Below are 23,539 nucleotides of genomic sequence, written 5' to 3'. Positions count from 1 at the left end.
GAATGGTGAACTTCATGCTAGACACCCTGAAAATCAATCATTCCTTTTCTCCTGTTTAATTACAAAAGTAGTTGTAAAGTGCTGTATACTGGCCTTGCTTGCTTTTGTAAGTTTAACAAGCCATTGTGGTAGAAACAATGGCACTATTGCCTAAAGGACACTAGAAGTCATGTGGTTTAATCTCCTTATTCTGCACTTAGGACACACACAGCAGCCTCAGAACTTGTGGGCATTTTTCTACAGTTTTATGCATTATGAAACTTTGATGGCCATTAGTTTGGGTGCTTGCATCATCTTTTACATTCATATCACTATCACTATCACCCCATTGTTCATAGATTTGTTTGAGTGGGCACCAGTAATGTCTCCGTTCATCCCTGTCACGTGCTAGTGTAGCCCAGTGGCATGTTGGGGGCTCTTTCAGGGTCAGGGGAATGAGGATCACCATTGTTACTGTTTTGGGCATATGGAGTACGCCACGGGTAGCTTGCTAGGCTCTGCTGTGTTGGTGGGATACTCTCGGTAGCTTGCCAGGCTTTCTGAGAGGGATGGAGGCTTTTGGGGCAGCCTCTAATCACCTTTACAGGTGTTCCCAGTCAGGTATATATGTGGGGAGGATACTCTCAATAGCCTTCCGGGTTCTCTGAGAGTGAGAACTGGACAATAAGAGGTCGCGCAGCTGTGAATGCGGCCATGCACTTCCGGGAGCTTGGTTTTATAGTCTCTAGATCTTGGCTGTTGACGGGGTTACACAGCAGTTGGAGGGTGTAACTGTCTAGCTATTGGAAGATGGGGGATCTGGGTGGAAGAGGCCCAATTACCATCCAAGCAGGCTTGGAGGTCTCAGTCCCGGCTCCCACACACCTGAGTTCCTCTGCCATTCCTTCATACATGAGGCTTGTCATTAATATAGAGAAACTAACTTTAGAGTTTTCAATTTTTTAAGTTATGTTCATTTTAATTTACATTTATTAAACATGTGAGAAAACCTACTATCCAGCCCTTAAAATAAAGTTTTAAAGTAAGTGGTTGACCATTATTACTTAAAATATGACTCTTCAGAATACAAAGATATCATTTTCTTTATGCCCTGGTAGAGGACAGGTTTTTTTTTTTCTTTTTGGGTCACACCTGGCAATGCATAGGGGTTACTCCTGGCTCTGAGCTCAGGAATTACCCCTGGCGGTGCTCAGGGGGCCATATGGGATGCTGGGAATCGAACCCGGGTTGGCCGCGTGCAAGGCAAACGCCCTACCCACTGTGCTATTGCTCCAGCCCCTAGAGGACAGTTTTTATCTGAAGATACAGAGGTTCACTGTCTGAAGAGGTCCTGGCTTCAGCAGTGCTCATCTTTCTAGAATGGTCATTTTCAAACAGACTCAATCAAGATATTTCATGATTGCTTACAATAAACTGTGATAATCTCCTTGGATAATGAGAAGAGTATAAGATATTTAAATATGTCAAGAATATATTCAAGGTATATTCAAGAATCTTATATTGTCTAATAATATAGTAAATATATATGTAGATAGACAAGTTAGTTATTGATATAACATTTGAGATTAATATAAAACAGGGTATTGTATGAGTCATATGAGTGCATGAGTAACTAAACAGGTCAGTTTAAGTTAAGATGATGTGATTTAAGCAATAAAAGTTAATTTAAAATGAAGATAAAATCTCCCAAATCTGCCCTTTTTGCTGGCACAAAATATTTTATTTTATATTGCTTGTTACAATGAAATGGTAAGTGGAATTATCAAAAATAATTCAGTAAAAGAAAGTCTATGAAAGTTGTTGTATCTCAAAATGGGGTTATTAAGGTCATTGTTTAGTATAATTTATAGTAATAATTTCCAAAGTGAAATGGATATCAGACAAATTAGTGCAATGGGCTTTGGTGTGCCTTGTGTTCCAGTAAGAAGAGTCTTTAAGCTTTTATTCCTGCTACTTTCTTTATGATTGCTTCACTTACTGTCTTATTCCCTTCATAGGAGGATGTTTCCGGCCATGAGAGTGAAAATCACTGGTTTGGATCCACACCAGCAGTACTACATAGCTATGGACATTGTACCTGTGGACAACAAAAGATACAGGTAATTGTGATTATGGGAAGTGGAATTATGAGCATTGTTAGCACTTCAGGATAGGTCTTTTTTTGCCACACTCTGCAGAGCTCAGGGATTACTCCTGGCACTGCAGTTGGGGTTCACTCCAAGCAGAATTTCGTGAATCAAATGTGGTTTTTAGGATCAAACCCAGGTCAGTTGTGTTCAAGCCAAGTGCTTTGCCCACTGTACTATCTCCTTCATATTCCCCAGGATTTTTCTTTTAATTCATTAAATGAAATGTTTGAAAAGTATTAGAATAAGAAATAGAGGTAGGTGAATGAGTTGTTTATGGGTAGATGGTAGCAAACAGAGCCAGTTGTATAATGTTTGCCAGGCTAGCAAAAATTAAATGGATGTTAAGTCAAATGAGTTGATAGAGGGGAAGGATAAGTGAATCAGTATAGTACATTCAGTTGTACATCTGATGGCTTAATTATGGAGATTGCTTAAAGAGCTGAGAAGAATATCGGTTTAGAATAATTGTTCATTAATATGGGTTATGAGCAAGTTTGTTAAGTAATTTCCCTTCAATGTCATTAAAAGTCAATAGTCTAAGTCTGTTGGATGGCTTATTCAGAAACTAATTGTGACATAATTGATTTCTTAAGATTTCAACCATACCAGTGACTCATGGGTTATTTTGAAATTTGTGAAGTTTAAGAACTTTCCCCTAAGTCCTTGAATATGGGACTGAGAGAAAATGGGGAAGAGCAAGACCAACATGATTGTGGGAGAGAATTGGCCAAGAAAGAGTTGGACTGGATTCAGGAGTAGGAAACTTTTCACATTTGTCTTAGAGAATCTTGAGTTGTGATTTGAGCTGAGTGTTTCTGTTTGCCAAGGACCAGGTTCCATATCATCCTTGAGGACTGAGAAATGGACCTGTCAAATCCACCAAGGAAACTCATCAGAAATATAGGAAAATTGGCAAAGTCTTGAAAATTGATCTCATTAATTACCAACTCCATCTCTTTATAGTGACTTTGTAGGACAATCACGTGGACGATCATAGTATTTTAAACCAGTGTCATCAAAGACAACACTAACTCAGAAGATTTGGTAGTGTTTCTGATTGCATTGACACTGATGTCTTGCATTTCCATAGAAATGTCCCGGAATTCAGATTGTCAGCGAGGAAGTGGTTAACAAGCCAGAGGCTTGGAGTGCCTCTGCATATGGCTGTGTTTTATAGAACAGTATGGGAGATGTTTTTAATAAGGAGCTAAATCCTGAACAACTGACCAATAGATTATATGGTTTGCATTTGAAAGGTGAAAGGTTGCAGTAAAATACCTTTACCAAAGTTAGACACATGGGCTTAGAATGCTTGTATGCCTACAGTGATTCAAGCAAAGAGAAAAGGAGAAGAAAGGAGGAAAAGGATTTTGAGAATGTTTTCCTTGTGAGAGTTGCAGCTTTGATCATTAACCACAATACTTTTCTGCCTTCTACTACTTCACCTTGTTCTTCATTTTTTCCCCTCAAACTCATTTTCCATGGATTTCTATTCTTTTTTCCTCATATTTTCTCCTTAATCTTATATTCATTTTTACCATCTCTTCATTTCTCTTCCTTCCTCATTTGACTTGTATCCTGGGTCTCTGTATTTGCTCTGTATCTGTCTCTGAATTCTTTCTCCTTCTCTGTCTCAGATATGTGTATCATAGCTCCAAGTGGATGGTAGCTGGCAATGCTGACTCCCCGGTACCCCCAAGAGTTTATATCCATCCTGATTCTCTAGCTTCTGGCGACACTTGGATGAGACAGGTGGTTAGTTTCGACAAACTCAAGCTGACCAACAATGAACTGGATGATCAAGGGCATGTGAGTTAAAGAATTCCATCTCTCTCTTCCTCTTTTTGCTCTAGTGATGAGTTGCTGCAAACTTTTCAAATAGGTAAAATGAGAATCTCTATGCCATGTTATGTCAAGTAAACAATTTCTTTTTTTTCTCCTATGAAACTTTTTTTTTTTTACAGATTTAACTTTTTCCAAATATCTGTTTTCCTTAAGTTGTGTGTATTATACAGGGTTTTTATGTTCAAAGAGCTCTCACTTCAGTTAAAGAGGCAAAAGGAAACAAATTAAACAATGATGAAAGAAATAATGGCAGTTAAAGGGATAACTCACAAGGCAATAAACTGAGACAAATAATTGAAGCAATAGTTATGGATGATTTGTTAAGTAACTTGTGAGTTTAGAGAAGAAGCATAGATTTTAAAGACTTCTAGGTATCAAGACTACCAGATGGTATTATTTACCTTTGGCATTATAGCTTGTGTCCTCTGAATGTGAGGATTTATCTTGGTTGCTGTAGGAAGACAGAAGCTACAAGTATGGTTCCTATTTTGAAGAAAATGACAATTTTCAAGAATAGAGAACACAAACATCTCATTTCTCTCATGCGACATAAGACACTATCCATAAGCTCAATAACAAAATGCAGATAATAATGTGGAGAAACCAAAGACAGTATGAGCTTCCAACATGCTGAAAATTTGAAGCAGGAAGAGATTATCACTTGGAAGAAGTTCTGAGTCCTTTTAGCTGAGCGTCGTTTCTGTTACCAAAACAATCATTCAGCATTTATCCAATTAAAGAAAGCATATTAAATCTACCCCCTCTGTGATTGGAATACTCTGTTAAATGGTTCCAGGTAGCTGTTCAACAACTGAGTCCCTTTTGCTATGAAAAATTACACTATTTTCCACTTTACTTAACATCCCACCACTCAATCTGTGCCCTTCCTTTCGTGCTTTCTTTTGTCTTGCAAAGATGTAGGGACCTTAGAGCCATCCCTGGCCTGATATTTTCCCATCTCATTTCAGATTATTCTGCATTCTATGCACAAGTACCAACCTCGAGTTCATGTAATTCGCAAAGATTTTAGCAGTGATCTTTCTCCTACCAAGCCTGTCCCCGTTGGGGATGGAGTGAAGACATTCAACTTTCCTGAGACCGTTTTCACCACAGTCACAGCCTATCAGAATCAGCAGGTAAGAAGCTGACTGTGATGGTCTCCTGCTAGCACTACTTTATAGAAACGTATTCATGCTTTCATTGAGATATGTTTATTTCTCCACGAGGCACTGATGAGGTGGAATGAGGAGACGTAAGACTCAATGTTGGAATGTCATTGGTGATGACAGTGTGGTAATACCTGGTAGCAGCTGAGAGGTGTCAGAGACAAGATCTTTGACCAAGATGAGTGTATCTCCTAAACAATTTCATTTCTGTCTATTTTTGTATCTATGTTCATGATCTTTATTACACTATTGCCAGTGATCCTCACTATTTGCAATTTCTTTGCAAGTGCTCTTTGATTCATGTTTTCCCTATTCATATATCTGCAATTTTATGTTTATACCTCCCTCTTACATCCAAGTCATCGTCTCTGAAATTCTAATACCCTTCATTTCCATTCACACTTCCAGGTTAGATTTGTGTTCATGTACTTAAACTCCACACTAATATCTGTATCATGTCTGTAATATGCCCATTATTTTAATGAATAGTTATTGAAAAGTTACAGCGTTCCAGTCACTTAGTAGAGAAATAGAAGTGATTAAGACTTATTTCCTCTTTAGGCAGAAACAGTTTTAGTTGAATGGATGATATGTAAATACATAATGATGAAATGAAGTCATTTAGTCACAGAGATGTGGGCAAGAAAACCACTCCTTTTATGAAATGAAGAGTTTTCATTTATTTTGCTTGAGTAAATGAATCCTTTTATTTGCTTTAATAGAATCATTTTATTTATCTGAATCCTTTTATTTCAGGCCTGCTTAGCAAAATGAGTATTTGATACAACATAGGGCAGTAGGTACTGGGGATTATGCGCAGTGCTCTGACAATGAAAGAAATAGAAAAAAACGTTCACTTACTAAACATTTATCAAGTGCTGACAGTATGCCGTGCAGAATAGCAGTTCTTTAATTTTTAGGAGAATTTATATACAACCCCTGATTCCAATAAATGTTAAGTTATATATGAGTCGGACTTCTCAGCAGCTGTCTTATGTTATTCATAAGGCAAATCTGAAATTGGGAATACTTAACACTTTTGATACAAAGTAGAGGAAGACCATTAGTTTGTTCTATGTGTCCCTTTAAAATGACTGGATTCTTTTAAATTCCTTACTAAAACCTTAGAGGTTATGAGGGCTCCTACAAACCATACAGATTAAATTTTAATCGAATTTCTAATATTTTTCAAGCTCTGATATATATTTGGGGGGGTACCTGATAACGCTCAGAGGCTCTTCCTCATGCTGTGTTTAGGGAACCGTGTTGTGCTGGGGATCAAACCTGCTCATTGTAACTGTGCAGCCATTAGGAAAGATGAAGACATGAAATTGGCTGTTACATGGATGGATCTGAAGAGTGTCATGCTGAGTAAAATGAGTTAAAGGGAGAGGGATAGACATAGAATTATCTCGATCATTTGTGGAGTATAAAGAGATATAGTAGGGAAGTAACTAATGCCCCCAAACAATAGAAAAAAGGGTAGAAGAACTGGTCCTTAGAAGTTTCCACTGTGGGAGGAGGTGAAACGGGCCAGGAAAGGGACCTCTATCACAATGACAGGGGAAAAGGGCCACTCTGGATGAGGGCTGAGATAGGAGTTAATGTGAGGGCTGGAAGGAGTTAATGTGATATGCATGGCACCCTTTCAGTAACAGTATTATACCAAAGTCAATGCCTAAAAGGAAAAAAATAAATAAAAGAGTGGTCAGAGAGGCAGTATGAGGGGCCAGTAAGAGGGCGACTCTAATGGGGACATAGTGGGGGCAAGTGGACACAGTGAAGGAATTGATACTAGAACATTGTACCCCTGGAACTCAGTCATGAATAATTCTGTTAATTTGCAATTCACTTGCTTCAATTCAATAAATTATTTAAAATGTTTTTTAAAAACTGTGCATTCCATATTGCAGAATTTATACTCAGCCATTGAGATTTCTTTCTGTCCCCAAGATAGGGTTTTTGGAACAGCTCGAGTTTTGAGATTAACTTTGTTTCAGAAAAGGAAGGATAAGAATCTAGATTTTAAAACAATAACTGATCGAACTTTTCCAAGACTACGCATTCCTCAATTTTAATTGTTTCTCTTGAAAGCAGAGATGTAGCAATGACTATTTTAACTGTAGAATTTAGTTTGTAGAAAAAAATTGAACACTAAAGAATATTCTATTTTCTTAGTAGATCAGTTATATTTTTCTAGATCAATTCTAGAGGCGAGGAGGGCTGAAATAGTAACCTAGGTTGAAATTAGAAAGCCACTTCTCCCTATAATAATGGAAAACAACCAGATATAATCCTGAAATTGGTTTCACTTTAAAAAAATTATCTCATGGGCACTTTCCTTCATCAGAGTACATTTTTTTTCTTTTTGGGTCACACCTGGCAATGCACAGTGGTTATTCCTGGCTCTGCACTCAGGAATTACTCTTGGCGGTGCTCAGGGGACCATATGGGATGCTGAGAATCGAACTCGGGTCAGCCGCGTGCAAGGCAAACGCCCTACCCGCTGTGCTATTGCTCTAGCTCCAGAGTACATTTGTTTTTTAAAAATAAAAACAATCCCCCAGCATTTATTGTCATCATAACAGTGATCCAAACAATATGAACTAATGTTTTAAAACTACTTTTCCAAAAGAAACACCTAAAAAAAAACTCCAAACAAACCCTGCAGTGCTTTGTCACTGATTTCTCACTTCACCCATCTTTTCTAGTTGGAGACACTTTGGAGCAGAGAAATATTATCTCCTTTTAGCATAATCTGACCCTGTTATTTCCTTGACATTATTTTTGAGTGAGTCTCTTCTGCATCATCTGACACGAGGTTCATATACTCATCAAAACCTCATACAGCCCTCAATGCGCATATTCACTTGCTCATAAAGTCACACCTGTATCCAAGATCTGTTTTGCAAGTATCTGAAGATGAGGTTGATGTGTTGCACCATCACCTTCTACACTTTCTGGCCCTGGCCACAGTGTACCATAGTCTTAGTTCTCAGACCACACAGCCCCACACGCTGCCTCAGAGGCATCTTCCATCAGAATACATCTTATGTGTATAATATCTTGTTTATATCTGGGCAGTGTTGGGGGAAGTAATATCTAGAGAGGATGAGATATGTGGTTAAGATAATGGGATTTGGTAGCAGATATGCCTTGGTTTGACTTTTCCTAATCAATAGTGTGGCCTTGAGCAAGTTTCATAACCCCTTTCGACATATGTTTCCCAGGCTGGAGATGTCTTTTCCCTAGAGGCTTAGATAAAGGACCACGAATAAGGCCACGGACACAAACCTGGCAACTAATTAATAGTAATTCAACCTACATTGCTAAGTGGCTGAGTCTGCAGACATAAACTTGAGGGGGACCCAGAAGAAAATTTAAAAAATATGGTTCACTAAGGACAAAGTGGATTGTTAGAAAATGGAAAGAATTGCATTAGCTCTTGAAGGAGTTTTAGCAAATAAGAAAATACTATGATCTTGGCTTTTATTGGTGAATTAATGATGTGCTGACATTCAAAATAAGTAATACTGCATTCTGTTCATTTTTAAATCAATGTAACAGTTTTTGTCTGTTTAACAAGCCCCTAGTTCCTAGATAAATCAAGATTGATTATTTGACATTCCCTTTGGCTTTGTAGATATGATTTAATATAATACAATACCTTCCTATAATGCACACTGACCTCAGGTATTTCCCCCAGGAATCTTGAAATCTGTATCCTATAAGTCAGAGGTGTTACCTAACAATATTTTTCAGTATTGTCATGAAAATTCTGAGTAGCAAAGACTGTTATCTTTGGTGAGTTATAGTCAACTCTGACTGTTTTCATTTCCCTCAAATCTTGTAGAATGGGAATAATAATTTTGTGAAAGAACTATGTATTTAATATATTTTCACTTAATCACTTATCACTTAAGTGATAAGTGATTCCTTACAGGAATGGTAAGGAGGTTTATGATAGTGTAAAGAAGAAGAAAATCAGTGGCAAGTCATGGTTCTCAGAAAATTATTTTTTCTGAGAACCGTGACTGGTATTATTATCAAACAGAGACCACCAACTCATGGTTTTCAGGTATTGAAAATTAAAAATTTACAAGCATGTTCATGTCTAAATTTTTTAAAAAAAACCCTTAATATTATAGACCAGGGTTCCATAAACTTATTTTATAAATCACTCCCATTTCAGAAAAAATATTATTCAAGATTACTCTGAAAATCTATTTTATTTAAGAAGCAAACAGAAAGCATCATTAGTTGTATGTAATGCAACTACAAGCCTCCCCACATCTCCCCATCATTCAAGCACTGTTCTAAGGCCAGCATATTTTTAGTACTCCACACTTGAGAAACGAAACCATAGTGCTTTTCTCCTAGTAAAGAAAATATTCCAAACTATGGGCTGGAGCGATAGCACAGCGGGTAGGGCGTCTGCCTTGCACGCAGCCAACATGGCCGACCCGAGTTCGATTCCTCCGCCCCTCTCGGAGAGCCCGGCAAGCTACCGAGAGTATTCGATATGCCAGACACAGTAACAACAAAGTCTCCAATGGAGACGTTACTGGGCCCGCTCGAGCAAATCGACGATCAACGGGAGGGCCTTTACCTTTACCTTTTATTATTTTGAAATAGTATACTAACTTTTAGCACAGTAGGGCTTTTGCCGTGCACATTTCCGACCTGGGTTTGATTCCTCCGTCCCTCTCGGAGAGCCCAGCAAGCTACCAAGAGTATCTCACCCACACAGCAGAGCCTGAAATATTTGATATGCCAAAAACAGTAACAAGAAATCTCACAATGGAGACGTTACTGGTGCCCGCTCGAGCAAATCGATGAACAATGGGAGGACAGATACTGTCCATTGCAAGACTTGTTGTTACTGGTTTTTCTGGCACATTGATCGAATACGTCATGGGTAGCTTGCCGGGCTCTCCGAGAGGGGTGTAGGAGTCGAACCCAGGTCGGCCTCGTGCAAGGCAAATGCCCTACCCACCATGCTATCATTCTGGCCCGCTACCGTGCTACATACTAATTTTTGACTCCTTACAGAACTTTCCGGGTTAAAGCCTATGAGTCTTGGTGACTTTTTTCTTTTCTCCCAGACTGGACACCTGACTCTTCCCATGACTGCTAAACTACTATATTGCTTCTACTGATGGAAGATTCTCTCTCTATTTTTTTTTGTCTTTATTTTTGCTTTTGGGCCAGACTCAGTTACGCACAGGGCTTACTTCTGACTCCCCATTCAGGGATAACTCCTGGTGTGACCTGGCAGACAATATAGCATATGAGGAGTGGAACCTGGCCTGGGAGTGGGCAAGGCAAGTGCCATACCTGCAATAGCGTTGTTCCAGCCCCGTATTGTCTTCTTTCTGATCTCATTGCTTCTGCCTTTTTTCTGGACTTGTCCTTCCCACTATTGGCGGTTGTGATTCCTTCCAGGAATTGCCTCAAGCAATGTTTCATTGCTGATGGATCTTTCTAAAGCACAACTCTGATTGATTTACTTCTCAGTCACACATTGTCATGACTTCTTGGGGTCTAGGAAATAAATTCCAAAGACTTTCATTTAAGCACACTGTGATGCACTATCAACTACCTTAGTTTTCTTTCCTGTGAACCCTTATCATCCTTCATAAGATCTTGTTCAGTAATTCAGAGTTTTACTCTTGTTTGCACCTTGTATCCTTGCTTTTCCACGACCATTACTTTTCTAGTAATGCTGTTTTCTTTAATGTTTATCTGTCTAGATTTCTTCTCTTTCAAGTTTGGTGCAAATATTATGCCTTATTTCTACAAATTTCAGCTGACAATGACTGTTCCCTAAAACTTAACTGAATTTAATCTTTCACATGACCTTTATCACATGCGTGTCCAGTATTTTTTGCTTTTCAAAACAAAAATCATGCCTTTTAGAAAACAAAACAAAAAACAATTTTACCACTGTCAGGTGGTATAAAACATCAGGACTTGATTCTAGACCCAAATAATACTGCAGCTGAGGGACTGTACTATCTTTGGTAAATAACTCCAGCTCAGAATTTTCATCTGAAAATTGATGATTTAATCCAAATCAGTACTTCTCAGTCATGAGTCTATAGAGTAGTTTTCTATGGTCTACAAAATGTGAAAAAAATAAAGACTGTACAGGGATTTTTTTATACCTATAAAATTCATTTAAATAGATTTATATACATTATTCAATTTTTTCCTCTTAAATTTTTAATCTGAATATATTATTTATTTTATGAAATTATATTGGTAGGGTCCAGTAGATATGTGTTTACTCTTAGAAAGATTAAAATATTAAAATGTCAGTGTTGATCTTTAAAAGGTTAGAGGAGCTGTTGGAAATGGCCATAAAATTCTGAAAACCAGAAACTTTTAATTTAGAAGATGAACCTTTCCACAATTCTATTATTTTTATGTCTGTCCACAGTGCATGTTTCTTGGAAAACAAACACACCTCTGCTTACTGGTTTTCTTATATATCTGTCACTCTGTTTGTTTGGATATAAGTGGTAGTAAAATGTAAAGAAAGTTTTTTTTTTTTTTTTTTTTTTTTTTGCTTTTTGGGTCACACCTGGCAATGCACAGGGGTTACTTCTGGCTCTTCACTCAGGAATTACTCCTGGCGGTGCTCAGGGGACCATATGGGATGCTGGGAATTGAACCTGGGTCGGCCGCGTACAAGGCAAACGCCGTACCTGCTGTGCTATCACTCCAGACCTGAAAGTTGTCATTTTCATGAAAAAAAATTGTTTTGTTTTTTGGTTCACACCCAGCAATTCTCAGGGCTTATTCATGGCTTTGTTCTGAGGGATCACTTATGGTGCTCTCGGGACTGTGTATGGTGCTGGCAATTGAACATGGGTTGCCAAGGACTAGTCAAGTGCCCAACTGTGACACTTTAGCCCCTCACGAACTATTTCATTTTGCTTCTCTTTTCCCTTTCTTTTGACTTCTTTTTACCCTTGGTAACCCCTAGACTCCCAGGCGGCTAGCATATTAAGCTTATTATTAGAAGTATTTTTCACTCTCAAATAAATACTCAAAGTGCCTTTATGGCAGAGAGGAAGGTATGGAATGCCTAAAATCCCATGGTGGAGTAAGGCAGTGGAGATGGGAGTAATGGAATTCTACACTTCATGCTTTTTCTTGGAAAAACATGTCCCCAGGGAATTAGCTGGGAATTTTCTTTTGTTTTTAATGATCAAGCATAGCAAGTTCAATGAAAAATAAAGGGAGCTAAGGAGAGAGGCAAGGTAAGATATGTGCTCAAGAGAGAACCAGGCTTCTCCAGAGCATCGGGAGCCGGTACACATCTCGGTTTTAAAGTTGGAAAGTGTGAAAGTGCTTATCTCATGACGGGAGTCGAGGGCAGTATGTGCTTGGGCACCATGTGTCCGGCAGTAAAATATGAGCATGGCAGCCCATGTGTACGTAGCTGGAAATTTCCGTTGCAGAGTCTTTGTCTTTTCCAAAAGGAAAAGACTGCCGAAGTTTCGTGTTGTTCTGAACAGGAAACTAGATCTCAGAAAGACATGGCCCCATCCTTTTCAGGCAGTACTGCCTATTGCTTGAAAAGATTTGGTTGCATAGACCAGATTAAAAGTCTAAAACCACAGTCAGTTTTGTGTAAGCAAATCTGATAAGATTTCTGAGCTGCTCATTATACTTTAATGTATAGGACCAGTTTTTCTTAAGCTTTGTAATCAAATCGGCATATGATATTTTTTCATATGGATCAAGTTTACTTATTTTTTATCCTGATGAAACACCTTTAAAACATAAAATTAAGTATTAATAGGAGAGAAGGGTCTCCCAGCCTTGAACTGTAAAAATTATTTTCAGGATATTCAAGTTTTATTCTCTTTGTAAGTTATGCTATTTATATCTGTTCTGTGCATTGTGAGGTATATCTCATTTATTCACTTCCTCTGTGTTACTAGGCAAAAACATAGTGAAAATGATTAAAATTAATGGTATCAAGCCAGCAATCAGCCCCTCATATCTTCAATAACTCAGACTCCAGAAATCAGTAAAAGGTTTTGGAAATGAAATCAGTGAAGAAAAATGCTTTTCAACCTCTGTATTTCCCTTCATGCATTCTTATTATTGGAGAAAGTTTGAATATAACTACTGTAGCTTAGTTTTAGCTGCACAGGAAGTTACGGTAGACCATATTTTGGCTGGAAGGACATCTAAGACTTGTTTATAGTGTTTGCATTGAAAACAAACCGGTTAAGGCGTTTGGGTCTATATTCTTTAAGGTTTGTTATGACTTTGAGATTGGTGATTACCAGCCCTCTGGCATCATTCATTCATTCGCTCATCAATTGAGACTTAGGATGACGACTTAGCTATGTAAAGGGAAGTAAAAACACCTTTATTCTTTCAGTGTAGAGAGTAAGTATGTCAGATCTGAATTAGGGAAAGTGCTTAACATATTCTAACACTGGCAGAAGCTCAATTTGGCTGGGCTTATAAGCCAGGGTAGAGCGGTGAGAACATGGGTAGAAACCAGGAGCCACGGCTTTCTGGCCCTGAAAGGCCACCTTAGGAGTTTGCATGAGTATAGTGGTAGCCACTGGAGAATGTCATGATCCAGTTAATAAAGATCATGTTAGTGTCTATGCAGAGAAGAGGTTGAAGAAGGCCAAGAGGTGAAGCTTCAGGTTATATGGAGTAGTTTAGCTAAAGGATGATGGTGGTCTGGACTAAGGTGGGGAACAGAGATGAAGAACAATGTATGAATCTGATTGATTGCTGAAATTGTGGAATAGGGATGAAAATGAACTTTTCTAATATAAGCATTTTGGTCACTTCCCAGATTAAACATATCTTCTGCAACTTGATTTATTTCTGGTAAATTCTCAGGGTTTTGTGTGTATGTGTGTGTGTGTGTGTGTGTGTGTGTGTGTGTGTGTGTGTGTGTGTGTGATCCCAGGATTTTCTCTTCTCAATGACTATAGATGTTTTCTGAGTGTATAGTGGTTGTGTGGAGGCAGACATGGCAGCATTTATGTGTCATATGGTTGGTCATGAGTTCCTGTTCTTCCAGCCTCATGGCGTTTGCTGTGAGACATCAGATCTGGCCACTTGGGTTCCTTGTGTCTTTCTACACTACTGATAAGAGACTACTGCATTTGAGTTTTTACTCTACTGTTAAGCTTCCCGGGATGACTCTTCCCTACATCAGACCCTCATTAGCCCCTGACTCAGAGGCTGTAGCACTTCTGTTTCAGGGTCACCATGCCTATCCAGCAGAGGAGGTGCAGCTGTGACATGGAGACATGAGCTCAGAGCAGGTGGTATATTCACTTTGACACAGTCACCCCATATGTGTACGGAGGTCCTCCTGCCAGTCAGTCCTCTGACCACCGCCTGCTCCATTTTGATTCATGTGGGGAGTGAAGGTACTTCTAAGTTTGAGTGTGTCTCTTTTTGAAGGGAATACACCTAGAAGCCTTCTAAGATCTTATTTCTGGATCTGTGCTCAGGGATCTGGGAACCAGGGATCAAACATAGATCAGCAGCATGCAGGCACCTTCCCCACTGTACTATCTATCCCACTCCTGCTTTCCTTTTATAAATTTTCTTCTCTTTTCCCACTATTCACTAGTAAAAGACTAGCAGGGGAACCTCCATATACACATGCAGGGTGACTGTGTCAAAGTAAAAGTACCACCTACCCGATGAGACTGTGTCACGTCTTTGATTTCCACAGATAGCAAGTTAACATGACTCAGACGTCATGATCTTTTGGTCAGATCATTTTGACCATGGCAGAGGGTACGGTGAGAGGAGCAAAGTAAGAGACTTACTTTTCAGACCTGCTTTGTTCTTGCCTATTTTGACGCCCTGCCACATATAAGTTCTTTCTGATGAAATACTTTCCTGTTCTTTTCTTCCCTTCTTGCATTTTTAAAAATTAAATACCTAATCCTTCAAAGCCTGACTCACGTGCTCTTTATAACGTAAAAATCTCTGAGCACTTGAGCTAAACAACCCTTATAGCTCTAAACTCTCATGGTGGTTGGTCTTTGTTGTGAATCTTTTACTTTTTGTTTCGTATATTGTCTACTTATATCTGTAGATGCCTGTTTTTCAAATCAGTGACAAGCTTCTTTGTGGAGGGAAGTGGGACTGGGTGACACATCATCATGTACTGATTGCATGACGCTGTCATTTGTGACTTCTGTTACTTTACTCTGCACAAAAAGGGCCTCCGTAAGCCATCATAAGTGGCACAACCACACTCGTCATGGAATTCTCTAAATATAACATTAAAAGCGCTGAAGCAAATATAGAAGCATTGTTCTCTTTAGCATTTGGTGGCACTTGTCTATTATTTCTCCAAGCAGACTCAGTCATCCAGGGAACTGTGGGAAACCAGTTTCTAAGCATTTCTCTCTGGGCCATGAAATAGAATGTCATTATATTTACAGGGGTCTGTGGAGGTCCTCCAAAACATGGCAGCACAATCGTATATAAGAAACCCCTACCATAAATGAGTTGGACAGGATAAGCTGACTTGAAAGAGAAAAATAAAATATTATAACCCTAACTTGAAAAGAAAATATGGTGTGCAGTTTATTGCTCTGGATTATGGAGGAAGAAAGAATGATTTTAAGTCAGAAACAGAAAAGCAGTGACAGTCTTTAAACTCAATACAGTATTCACATGGCAGACACTGGACTTTAGAAAACCAACCCTTCAGGCTCCTGCTCTGGTCTATAAAATTGATGTAAAATTGCCTTTGCTACATTATTAGTGCGACATTATTAGTGTGCCATTCTGGAAGTAAGAACTGTTTGGGAAAAAATAACGGGCACTTTTAAGTCAGACTCTGTTTGTCAGAATCTCACATTGCATTTTAAAGACCTTTAAAGACTGTGGCTTTGGGAAATTCCACTCCAACGAAGTGAGATGGAAGAGGGACTTGGAAAAAGTTCCAACTCAGCAAACAACTTTAGCAGACTTAGCGATAAGTTCTACAGTGATCAGAAATGGGAAGATGGTCTTAAATCCTGATATAACCTTATTTCTAGAATTCTGATTCATGGAAAATGCTGTTTCTTCTTCTTCCCTGAGCTCCTAACCCCAAGTCCCTATTGTTGGAGTGCAGTAAGTCATTAACATCTGGCTCAGACACAAAGTTATCAAAATGCCTCCCATGACCAGGTCTGAAAGCAGAAACACTAGCGCACATATGGAATTTGTTGTTCAGGCTTGTTCTTGTCTAGAGGTACAGAGGTAATAAGTATGACCTTTGCAGAGTTTTAGGGGACCAAGATAGAATGCACTAGAGAATGACTTGAACACAGAGTGAAGGTTGAACCAGATGGATCCTAAGTATTTATGCAATGTAGGTCGTATAATTGTTTGTTCTGGGTTTTCTCTGCCTTACGAAGATGCTGTTTTGTTTCTTCTGGTTTTCTTATGAGTCTTGGAGACTTGATGAGATACACTGTCTCTTCCTCTATCTCAGTGCACAATTTTAGATTTCCCTTTACCTACAGCTTCTTGTTGTGCTTCTTTTGTTGTCCTTTACGATAGTATTTTATTTTATTTTTAAAAAATTTTTTAAATTTTTTATATTTATTTATTTTTTAATAGTGAGGCACCATGAGGTACAGTTGTAGACTTACACATTTTTGTGCTTGGGTTTCGATTATACAATGATCAAACACCCATCCCTCCACCAGTGCGCATTTCCCACCACCACGGATCCCAGCATCCCCTCCCCCCCCCCCCCAGCCCCCATCCCACCCTGCCTCTGTGGCAGGGCATTTCCCTCTCTCTCCTTTTGAGTGCCATGGTCGGCAAAAGAGGCATTGAGTGGCAATCATGCTTGGTCGACAGTCTACCCTCAGCATGCTCTCCCCTCGTGGGCGGATCCTCCCAACACCCTTTATTTGGTGTTCCCTTCTCTTTCTGAGCTCCCCCTTCCCCTAACATGTGTGGTTGTCCTCTGGGTCATTGAGTAAAATTCCTGGTACTAATCTCTGCCATACTTGGGTGTTAGTTTCCTATTTTGTTACTTTATGTTCCCCAGATGAATGCAATCTTTCTATGTCTTACGATAATATTTTAGATCATTTAATGAACAACACTCAAAAGCCATAACTCAAGTGAAATGGAAATCAACTCAGTTATTTGGCTCTTTCTGGAATAGGACATGTGTCTGGTGGTTTGAGTTCATGCAGTTGGATTTACTGAATCTATATTCATTAATTATTTATGATCTTGCTTACTTCTCTCTATTGTTTACTAGCCATTTCCAGGCTCTTCCTGTGTGTTGAACACCGTGGAACAGGCCCAGGTTCCCATTTGATGTCGTTTTTTTGTCTAGACAACTAATTTGTCACCATTTGGGGACAAGAGAAATGAGAAAGAGAGTTAGTACAGTCACACATTGGGGAAAACCTTCATTTCTAGGGAGACGAGAGTGGGTCAGGTGAGTCAGATGCTTATTCACCAGACTCTAGTCCCTGTGTGAACTTCAGTTTATGTCTAATATTAAAAAGAAATGACACAAAGACTGCAGTTGTTAGTTTTTGCTCATTTCCCAAGAGCAACCAAAAAAATCACTTACTATAATTCATGTTTTGTGTTTTTTTTAAATTTCCAGATCACCAGATTAAAAATAGACCGAAACCCTTTTGCTAAAGGATTTAGAGACTCAGGAAGAAACAGGTAAGAAAAACTGGGGAAAAAATCACCACAATGACATTTTCTTTCCTAAGTGACAGTATTCATCCTTACCCTCATGTGCCATTGGTTGTTTGAAAAACAGTTGCCTGCTCTGCTACTGTTCTGACTCACGCAAAAAGACATGGGAAAGTTTTAATATGAATTTAAAGTTAATATGAATTAAAACTTTACCCCCCAAAGATAGTTATTCAAATTTTTTAAATTGTAAATCACTGTGAATGTTAGGTTAACTATAAATAATCTCATCAAATTCCTTATGATGTTTATTTCTATATATCATACTTAATAATTCAGTTGCTTAAAACAATTATTTTGATTTATCACAAATAAATGCTACTTTGGATAAGCATCTACAGATAATTTATAGCATCTGGGGTGATAGCTCACTTGATTTTTATTACCAGGAAACACTGAACTGTAGACAAATAAGAAACTACTATCAAGAGCTAAATTGTTTTAGAAATGAACAATTTTTCCAAGAGCTGTTTACAAAACATTGCAAGGCTTAGAGAGACAGTACAGGGGTTAAGTCATTTGCCTTGCATGTGACTGACCTTGGTTTAATTCCTGGCACTGCATATGATCACTGAACTCCTCATGAGTGAGCCCTGAGCAGAGGGACAGGAGAGAGCCCTGAGCACCACTGGGTGAACACCCCAAACAACAACAACAACAACAAAAAAAACAAAACATATTTGTATAAATGTACATATATATGTGCATGTGTATATATTACATGTTACCTGTTTTAGTAAAGGAAGTTTGTGTACCACAACTTTGTTGATGAACCAGCATCAGTATTCATGATTAGCTTGTTATCTAGTGAAACTCTTAAAAAATATAAAAGTTTATAGTACTATTTACTCTTGTTGTAAATGGGTTTAGACTGTGGTATTTTCTCGTTAATTTTTCCCCCTTAAATCCTTTCTATATACCCTTGTTATACAAAACCAAAATATTTATTCATGGAGATTTAGGATAAACTGAAATTATAAGTGGAAGCAAATATATCAAAAGATATTTAATCAGAAAATTTTGTTTATATTTACCTTACTAAAAAAGCAAATGTGACATGTGTGTCTTATAAAGTATGTAACCTTTGGATAACTATTTACTTTAGTGATTAAACATTTTCTTAATTTTGCAGTACTTCTTTGCATCTGAATGACAGATGTTGTCAGGAGTTATCTTTGCTATTTTGTCTGCAAAAATCACAACAATTTATAGCGGTAGGGTGTATAGCCAGCCCGGCCTGAGAGTATCTTGCCCGCATGGCAAAGCCTGGCAAGTTACCTGTGACGTATTCAATATGCCAAACACAGTAACAACATGTCTCAAAATGGAGATGTTATTGGGTCTGCTCCAGCAAATCAATGAACAACGGGAGGACAGTTTGTTTGTTTTTTTTTTTTGTATATTATATGTGGGCTAGAGTGAGAGTTCAAAGAGCTAGAGTGCATATTTCATATGTGGGGGCCACAGGTTCTATCCCTGGCACTGCATGGTCCCCCAAGGTTTGTGTCATGTGTGGTTCCAGCACAACGCCAGGTGTGGGTAAAAGAAAATTCACTTTTAGGGGCAAAGGATGTAACTCAGCGGTAGATTATTTGTCTTGCATGTGTGAAGCACTATGTTTGATCCCTGGTACAACAAGCCAACCAAACAGAAACAAACCAAAGAGGAGTATTATATATTTAGAAGTACCTTGTGAACTATGAAACATGTTAAACATTTATACAAAAATTGTCATACCAATCATTTAAAATGCCAGATGATTTACAAACACATATTTTTTTTTTTACAAAGCATTTATTTTATCTGAAAAAGAGGCAGAAGTATATCTCTATTAACTTTACATGGAAGTTGAAAGCACTTCTTTATGAAACTCATTGTATGTTTAAATTAGATTTATTAAAACTTTTTTTGTTTTTGCATTTTTGCATACCTGGCTGTGCTCAGGACTTACTACTGGTTTTTCACTAAAGGATCAATCCTAGATGGGCTCAGGGGACCTCATAGGATGCCCAGGATCGAACCTGGGTCAGTTGCGTACAAGGCAAGCTTCCCTACTTTTGTAGGCAAGACTGAGGTGTACGTTAAGCAGCTAGTCAGTGTCATAGCCACAATAGCACCAGTCAAGTAACTCTAAGCCAAATGCTGTTCTGCTCAGTGATTCTTTGTTTAAAATAAGACGGTGGTCATTGTTTTCAAATTTTAATAAAGAATGAATATCTACACCTTTCATTTCAAGGGTCTGCTCTCTTCTTTCCAGTAGATTATCTTCCATGTCCTGTCACAGAGAATACCTCTGAGCACTTTTTATTGCCTCCTTTGCGGGACTCTGAACTTGGGGCTTTATTGATGATCTTGTTAGTGAAAAGGAACTAAAACTAGAAGATGGACTTTCATAAAGAAATACCTAGGGGATTTCAGATCTTTAGGTTGGACTTCATGGTTGGAGTGGTCTGTGAGTTTCCAGGTCTTGAAAGTAAAGCTGTGTGCAGATGAGCAAGTGTACACTATATGTTCTTGTAAGAGATCTAAGGCTTCATTCATAATTTAAAAAAGAATTTATGACTAAAAGTGAAAAATTTCTGCATTAAATGCAACTGTTTGTCTTAGGGACCAGCCATATTTTTACTTTCTTCAATAAATTTTTTTTCCTTCTGTATCTTCAGTGGTGTTTATTATCTGGATATTTTTTTTTCTTGGAATTGCAGAGGTTTCCTTTTTTCCTTTATTTCCCTTGCCTATTGGATTCCTGCTTTTTCAGAGGTGTGATTTAGAGAGCAATTTGGACAAGTCAGAGGATATTGACTGACAGTTGATCTCTGATTGGAGTCACATCTTTTTCCTTGTTTGTTTTGGGGCCACACCCCTTGGTGATCAGAGCCGAGTCCTGGCTCTGTGCTTAGGGATCACTCCTGGTGGGCTTAGGCGACCATACCGGATGCCAGGGATTGAATCTGGGTCAGCCCTCCATGTGCAAGGCAAGCACACTGGGTGTACTACCCAGTGTACTATCTCTCTGGCTTGTGGAACCACACTTAATTTTAAGGATAAGACCATTGTACCTTAAAGGATTTGCTGCTTGTCAAGAAGTTGTGATGACATTTCACTTAAAGTGTTGAGGTGCTCTTGTCTCTTCACTTGGCTGGAAAGTACCTTGACACATCATTTGGCTTTGATCTATGTCTTTCTGATGGCTGGTGATGGTTTTCTGCCCAGGACAGTTTATCCTCCCTGGTGAGCTCTTTCTCTCTGTAAGAATTCCAGCAGAACTGAATCCTGATTAATCCCCTTGACACACACTTTATTTCTTTTCCTGATTGTGTAGATTTTAAAAAATTGTATCCTACCAAGACCTACAGGTATTTTAAGTTTATTAAAAATTACAGAAGCGGGGCTGGAGCAATATCACAGCGGGTAGGGCATTTGCCTTGCTTGTGGCCAACCTGGGTTCTATTCCCAGGATCTCATATGGTCTCCTGAGCACCACCAGGGGTAATTCCTGAGTGCAGAGCCAGAAGTAACCCCTGTCCATCACCGGTGTGATCCAAAAGGCCAAAAAAAAAATTACAGGAGCATCTTTGGTTGAATGCTTACTGTGTTCTAGACCTTTTACTTGCAATCTTTCTAATATTTAAATTAATTTGTATTTCACAACGAAGGAATGGAAGTTCAGAGATAGTAAACAGTTTTTCTAATATCACACAGAGCAGAGCTTGGATTAAAACCCAAATCTGCTTGACTTCAAAGCATGTGCATGTTGCACTGTCAGACAGCTTAAGTTTATCTTTGGTCTTCCTCCAAAATCCTTTAATCTACCAAAAGATACTACTCAGGCTACCCAGAACCGTCTCTTCTCTTCCCTCAAATGACCTGCATACCTCAGTCTGTCTTTGTGGACTATTTCACAATTTCCCCTCCCCTTCCCCTCCCCTTCCCCTCTCCCCTCCTCTCCCCTCCTCTCCCCTCCTCTCCTCTCCTCCCCTTCTTTTTTTGATTACACCCAATGATGCTCAGGGTTTATTCCTGGCTCTGTGCTCAGGGACCACTCCTGACAGGCTCAGGGGACCACATATACAGGGAAAACACCTTAACTTCTGTACTATTACTCTGCCCCCATGTTGTATACCCTTGCAGATGAGGATTTTATCATAGAGGACCAGTTGAACTTCCCATCAGGTGAAATGTGATATGATACTTTAAAGTCAAGTGTCTTGTTATGGGAAGGATGAATTATTAAAGAGAGAAGCCATTTGATCCTTCAGAAACCTGGGAAGCTATATTCAAAATACTACTTTTTGGGGCAGTTATAGGGGACTCAGTATTTTTCTCTTTTTTTAAAAAAAATCTCGCAATTGCCATATAATTCTGCTTTAATCCTCACTAGCTGGATGTAGGATCTGGTAAAGTTAAGAACTATTATTGCATTTTCCTCCATGAACTGATGGATAAAAACATAGAGAATTATTTATAAATCTATGAATCTGTGATTCTGTGTCAGTATTAGAATTTACCTCCAAACCAGTGCTCATCCTTGTATTGCCTTCTTATGCTAACAGAGTTCTTATAAACCTAAGATTTTCCCCTTTTAGGCATCAGATGACTCACACAGAAGAGCATGGTTTGATGAGTTGCATATAAATGTACCCCAAACATACGGATTACATTTCTTTTAAAAACACAAGGACTTAGAAATTAGGGGAGAAAGTGCTTGGCCAATGTTTTTTGGTTTTGCAGAACACAAAACATTTGTGGAATATTTTGGAGTCACAGGATTTGCCAAACCTCAAACCAAAACACGTTCAGGTTTGTCGTTCTCAATCCATCCCAGCATGATCCAGAGACCCAAGAAGGGGGGACTAAGAGAGAAAAGAAGGGGAGGACATTGCCACCCACTACACATTTTAAATGCCTTGTATGCATTGGTTTTGGCCCTGTAAGCCTGCAGAAGCAGTGTCATCAGTGAGCCCTGGCCAACAGGAATGTCCTCTCAATGTGGAGAGGAACTTTAGGAAGTTGTGGCTGTGATCTTTATTATCTGCTGTTCATGTTTTAATGTAAAGAGATATCCTTGGAGAAGTATTCCTGGCTTTTAGCTTCATCACTTCTCTTTCCTTCATGGGAACTAGAGTGACCCTTCTGATTGCTGAATCTGGTAAAGGGAACTCTGATGCCCTGAACAAAATACAGACCCTGGGTTTTGGTAAGCTCCATAGAGGAGGCCTGATGTTTGGGAGAGGTGCTAGCTTATTTCAGGGGAGTTTTAGCTCATCTGTTCAATCTTCTCTTCTAGGCCATTATCCTTAGACACCTTTGTCAATAACAAAGCAGGTATTTCAGTCTGCTTTGTGGTCAGGAACTTTCAAAGGATTTTCTAGAACCCTCATGGGCCACAGTGAGTCCACAGCACCAGCCAGTCACCACCAGTAGAGCCTCATCTAGCTCTCCCTGCTTCTTTTTAGGAAACGCCATACCCATGTTTCAGTAGAGATAGTTACCTCGCTTCATATTTTACTGATGAAACTGCTGCTTTTCTTTCCTATGTAATCATGTATCTGGTTAGGAGTCACCATCAAAAATACGCTCATCTGGCTCTGCACTCAGGAATTACTCCTGGCGGTGCTCAGTGGACCATATGGGATGCTGGGAATGGAACCCAGGTCGGCC

The 23,539-nt window shown here is 38.9% G+C and overlaps 1 protein-coding gene and 1 pseudogene across 1 annotated transcript in view; one reads left to right on the top strand and one right to left on the bottom strand.

The window, feature by feature from the left end:
* The window catches only part of TBX15 (T-box transcription factor 15), a 144,708-nt gene that overhangs the window by 76,403 nt on the left and 44,766 nt on the right, over positions 1 to 23,539 (top strand). The window contains exons 3-6 of the mRNA XM_056123190.1: positions 1,998 to 2,099; positions 3,767 to 3,938; positions 4,943 to 5,110; positions 17,781 to 17,845. Coding sequence (XP_055979165.1) covers positions 1,998 to 2,099; positions 3,767 to 3,938; positions 4,943 to 5,110; positions 17,781 to 17,845 — 507 coding nt within the window. The remainder of the gene's footprint in view (positions 1 to 1,997; positions 2,100 to 3,766; positions 3,939 to 4,942; positions 5,111 to 17,780; positions 17,846 to 23,539) is intronic.
* On the bottom strand, positions 7,848 to 8,124 carry LOC130031778 (small nuclear ribonucleoprotein E-like; annotated as a pseudogene).

The sequence above is a fragment of the Sorex fumeus genome, unplaced genomic scaffold (genome assembly GCF_029834395.1).
Source record: "Sorex fumeus unplaced genomic scaffold, SorFum_2.1 ptg000001l, whole genome shotgun sequence".
Taxonomy (NCBI): domain Eukaryota; kingdom Metazoa; phylum Chordata; class Mammalia; order Eulipotyphla; family Soricidae; genus Sorex; species Sorex fumeus.
The sequence above is the reverse complement of the archived record's forward strand: the minus strand, read 5'-3'. Positions and strand labels throughout refer to the sequence as shown.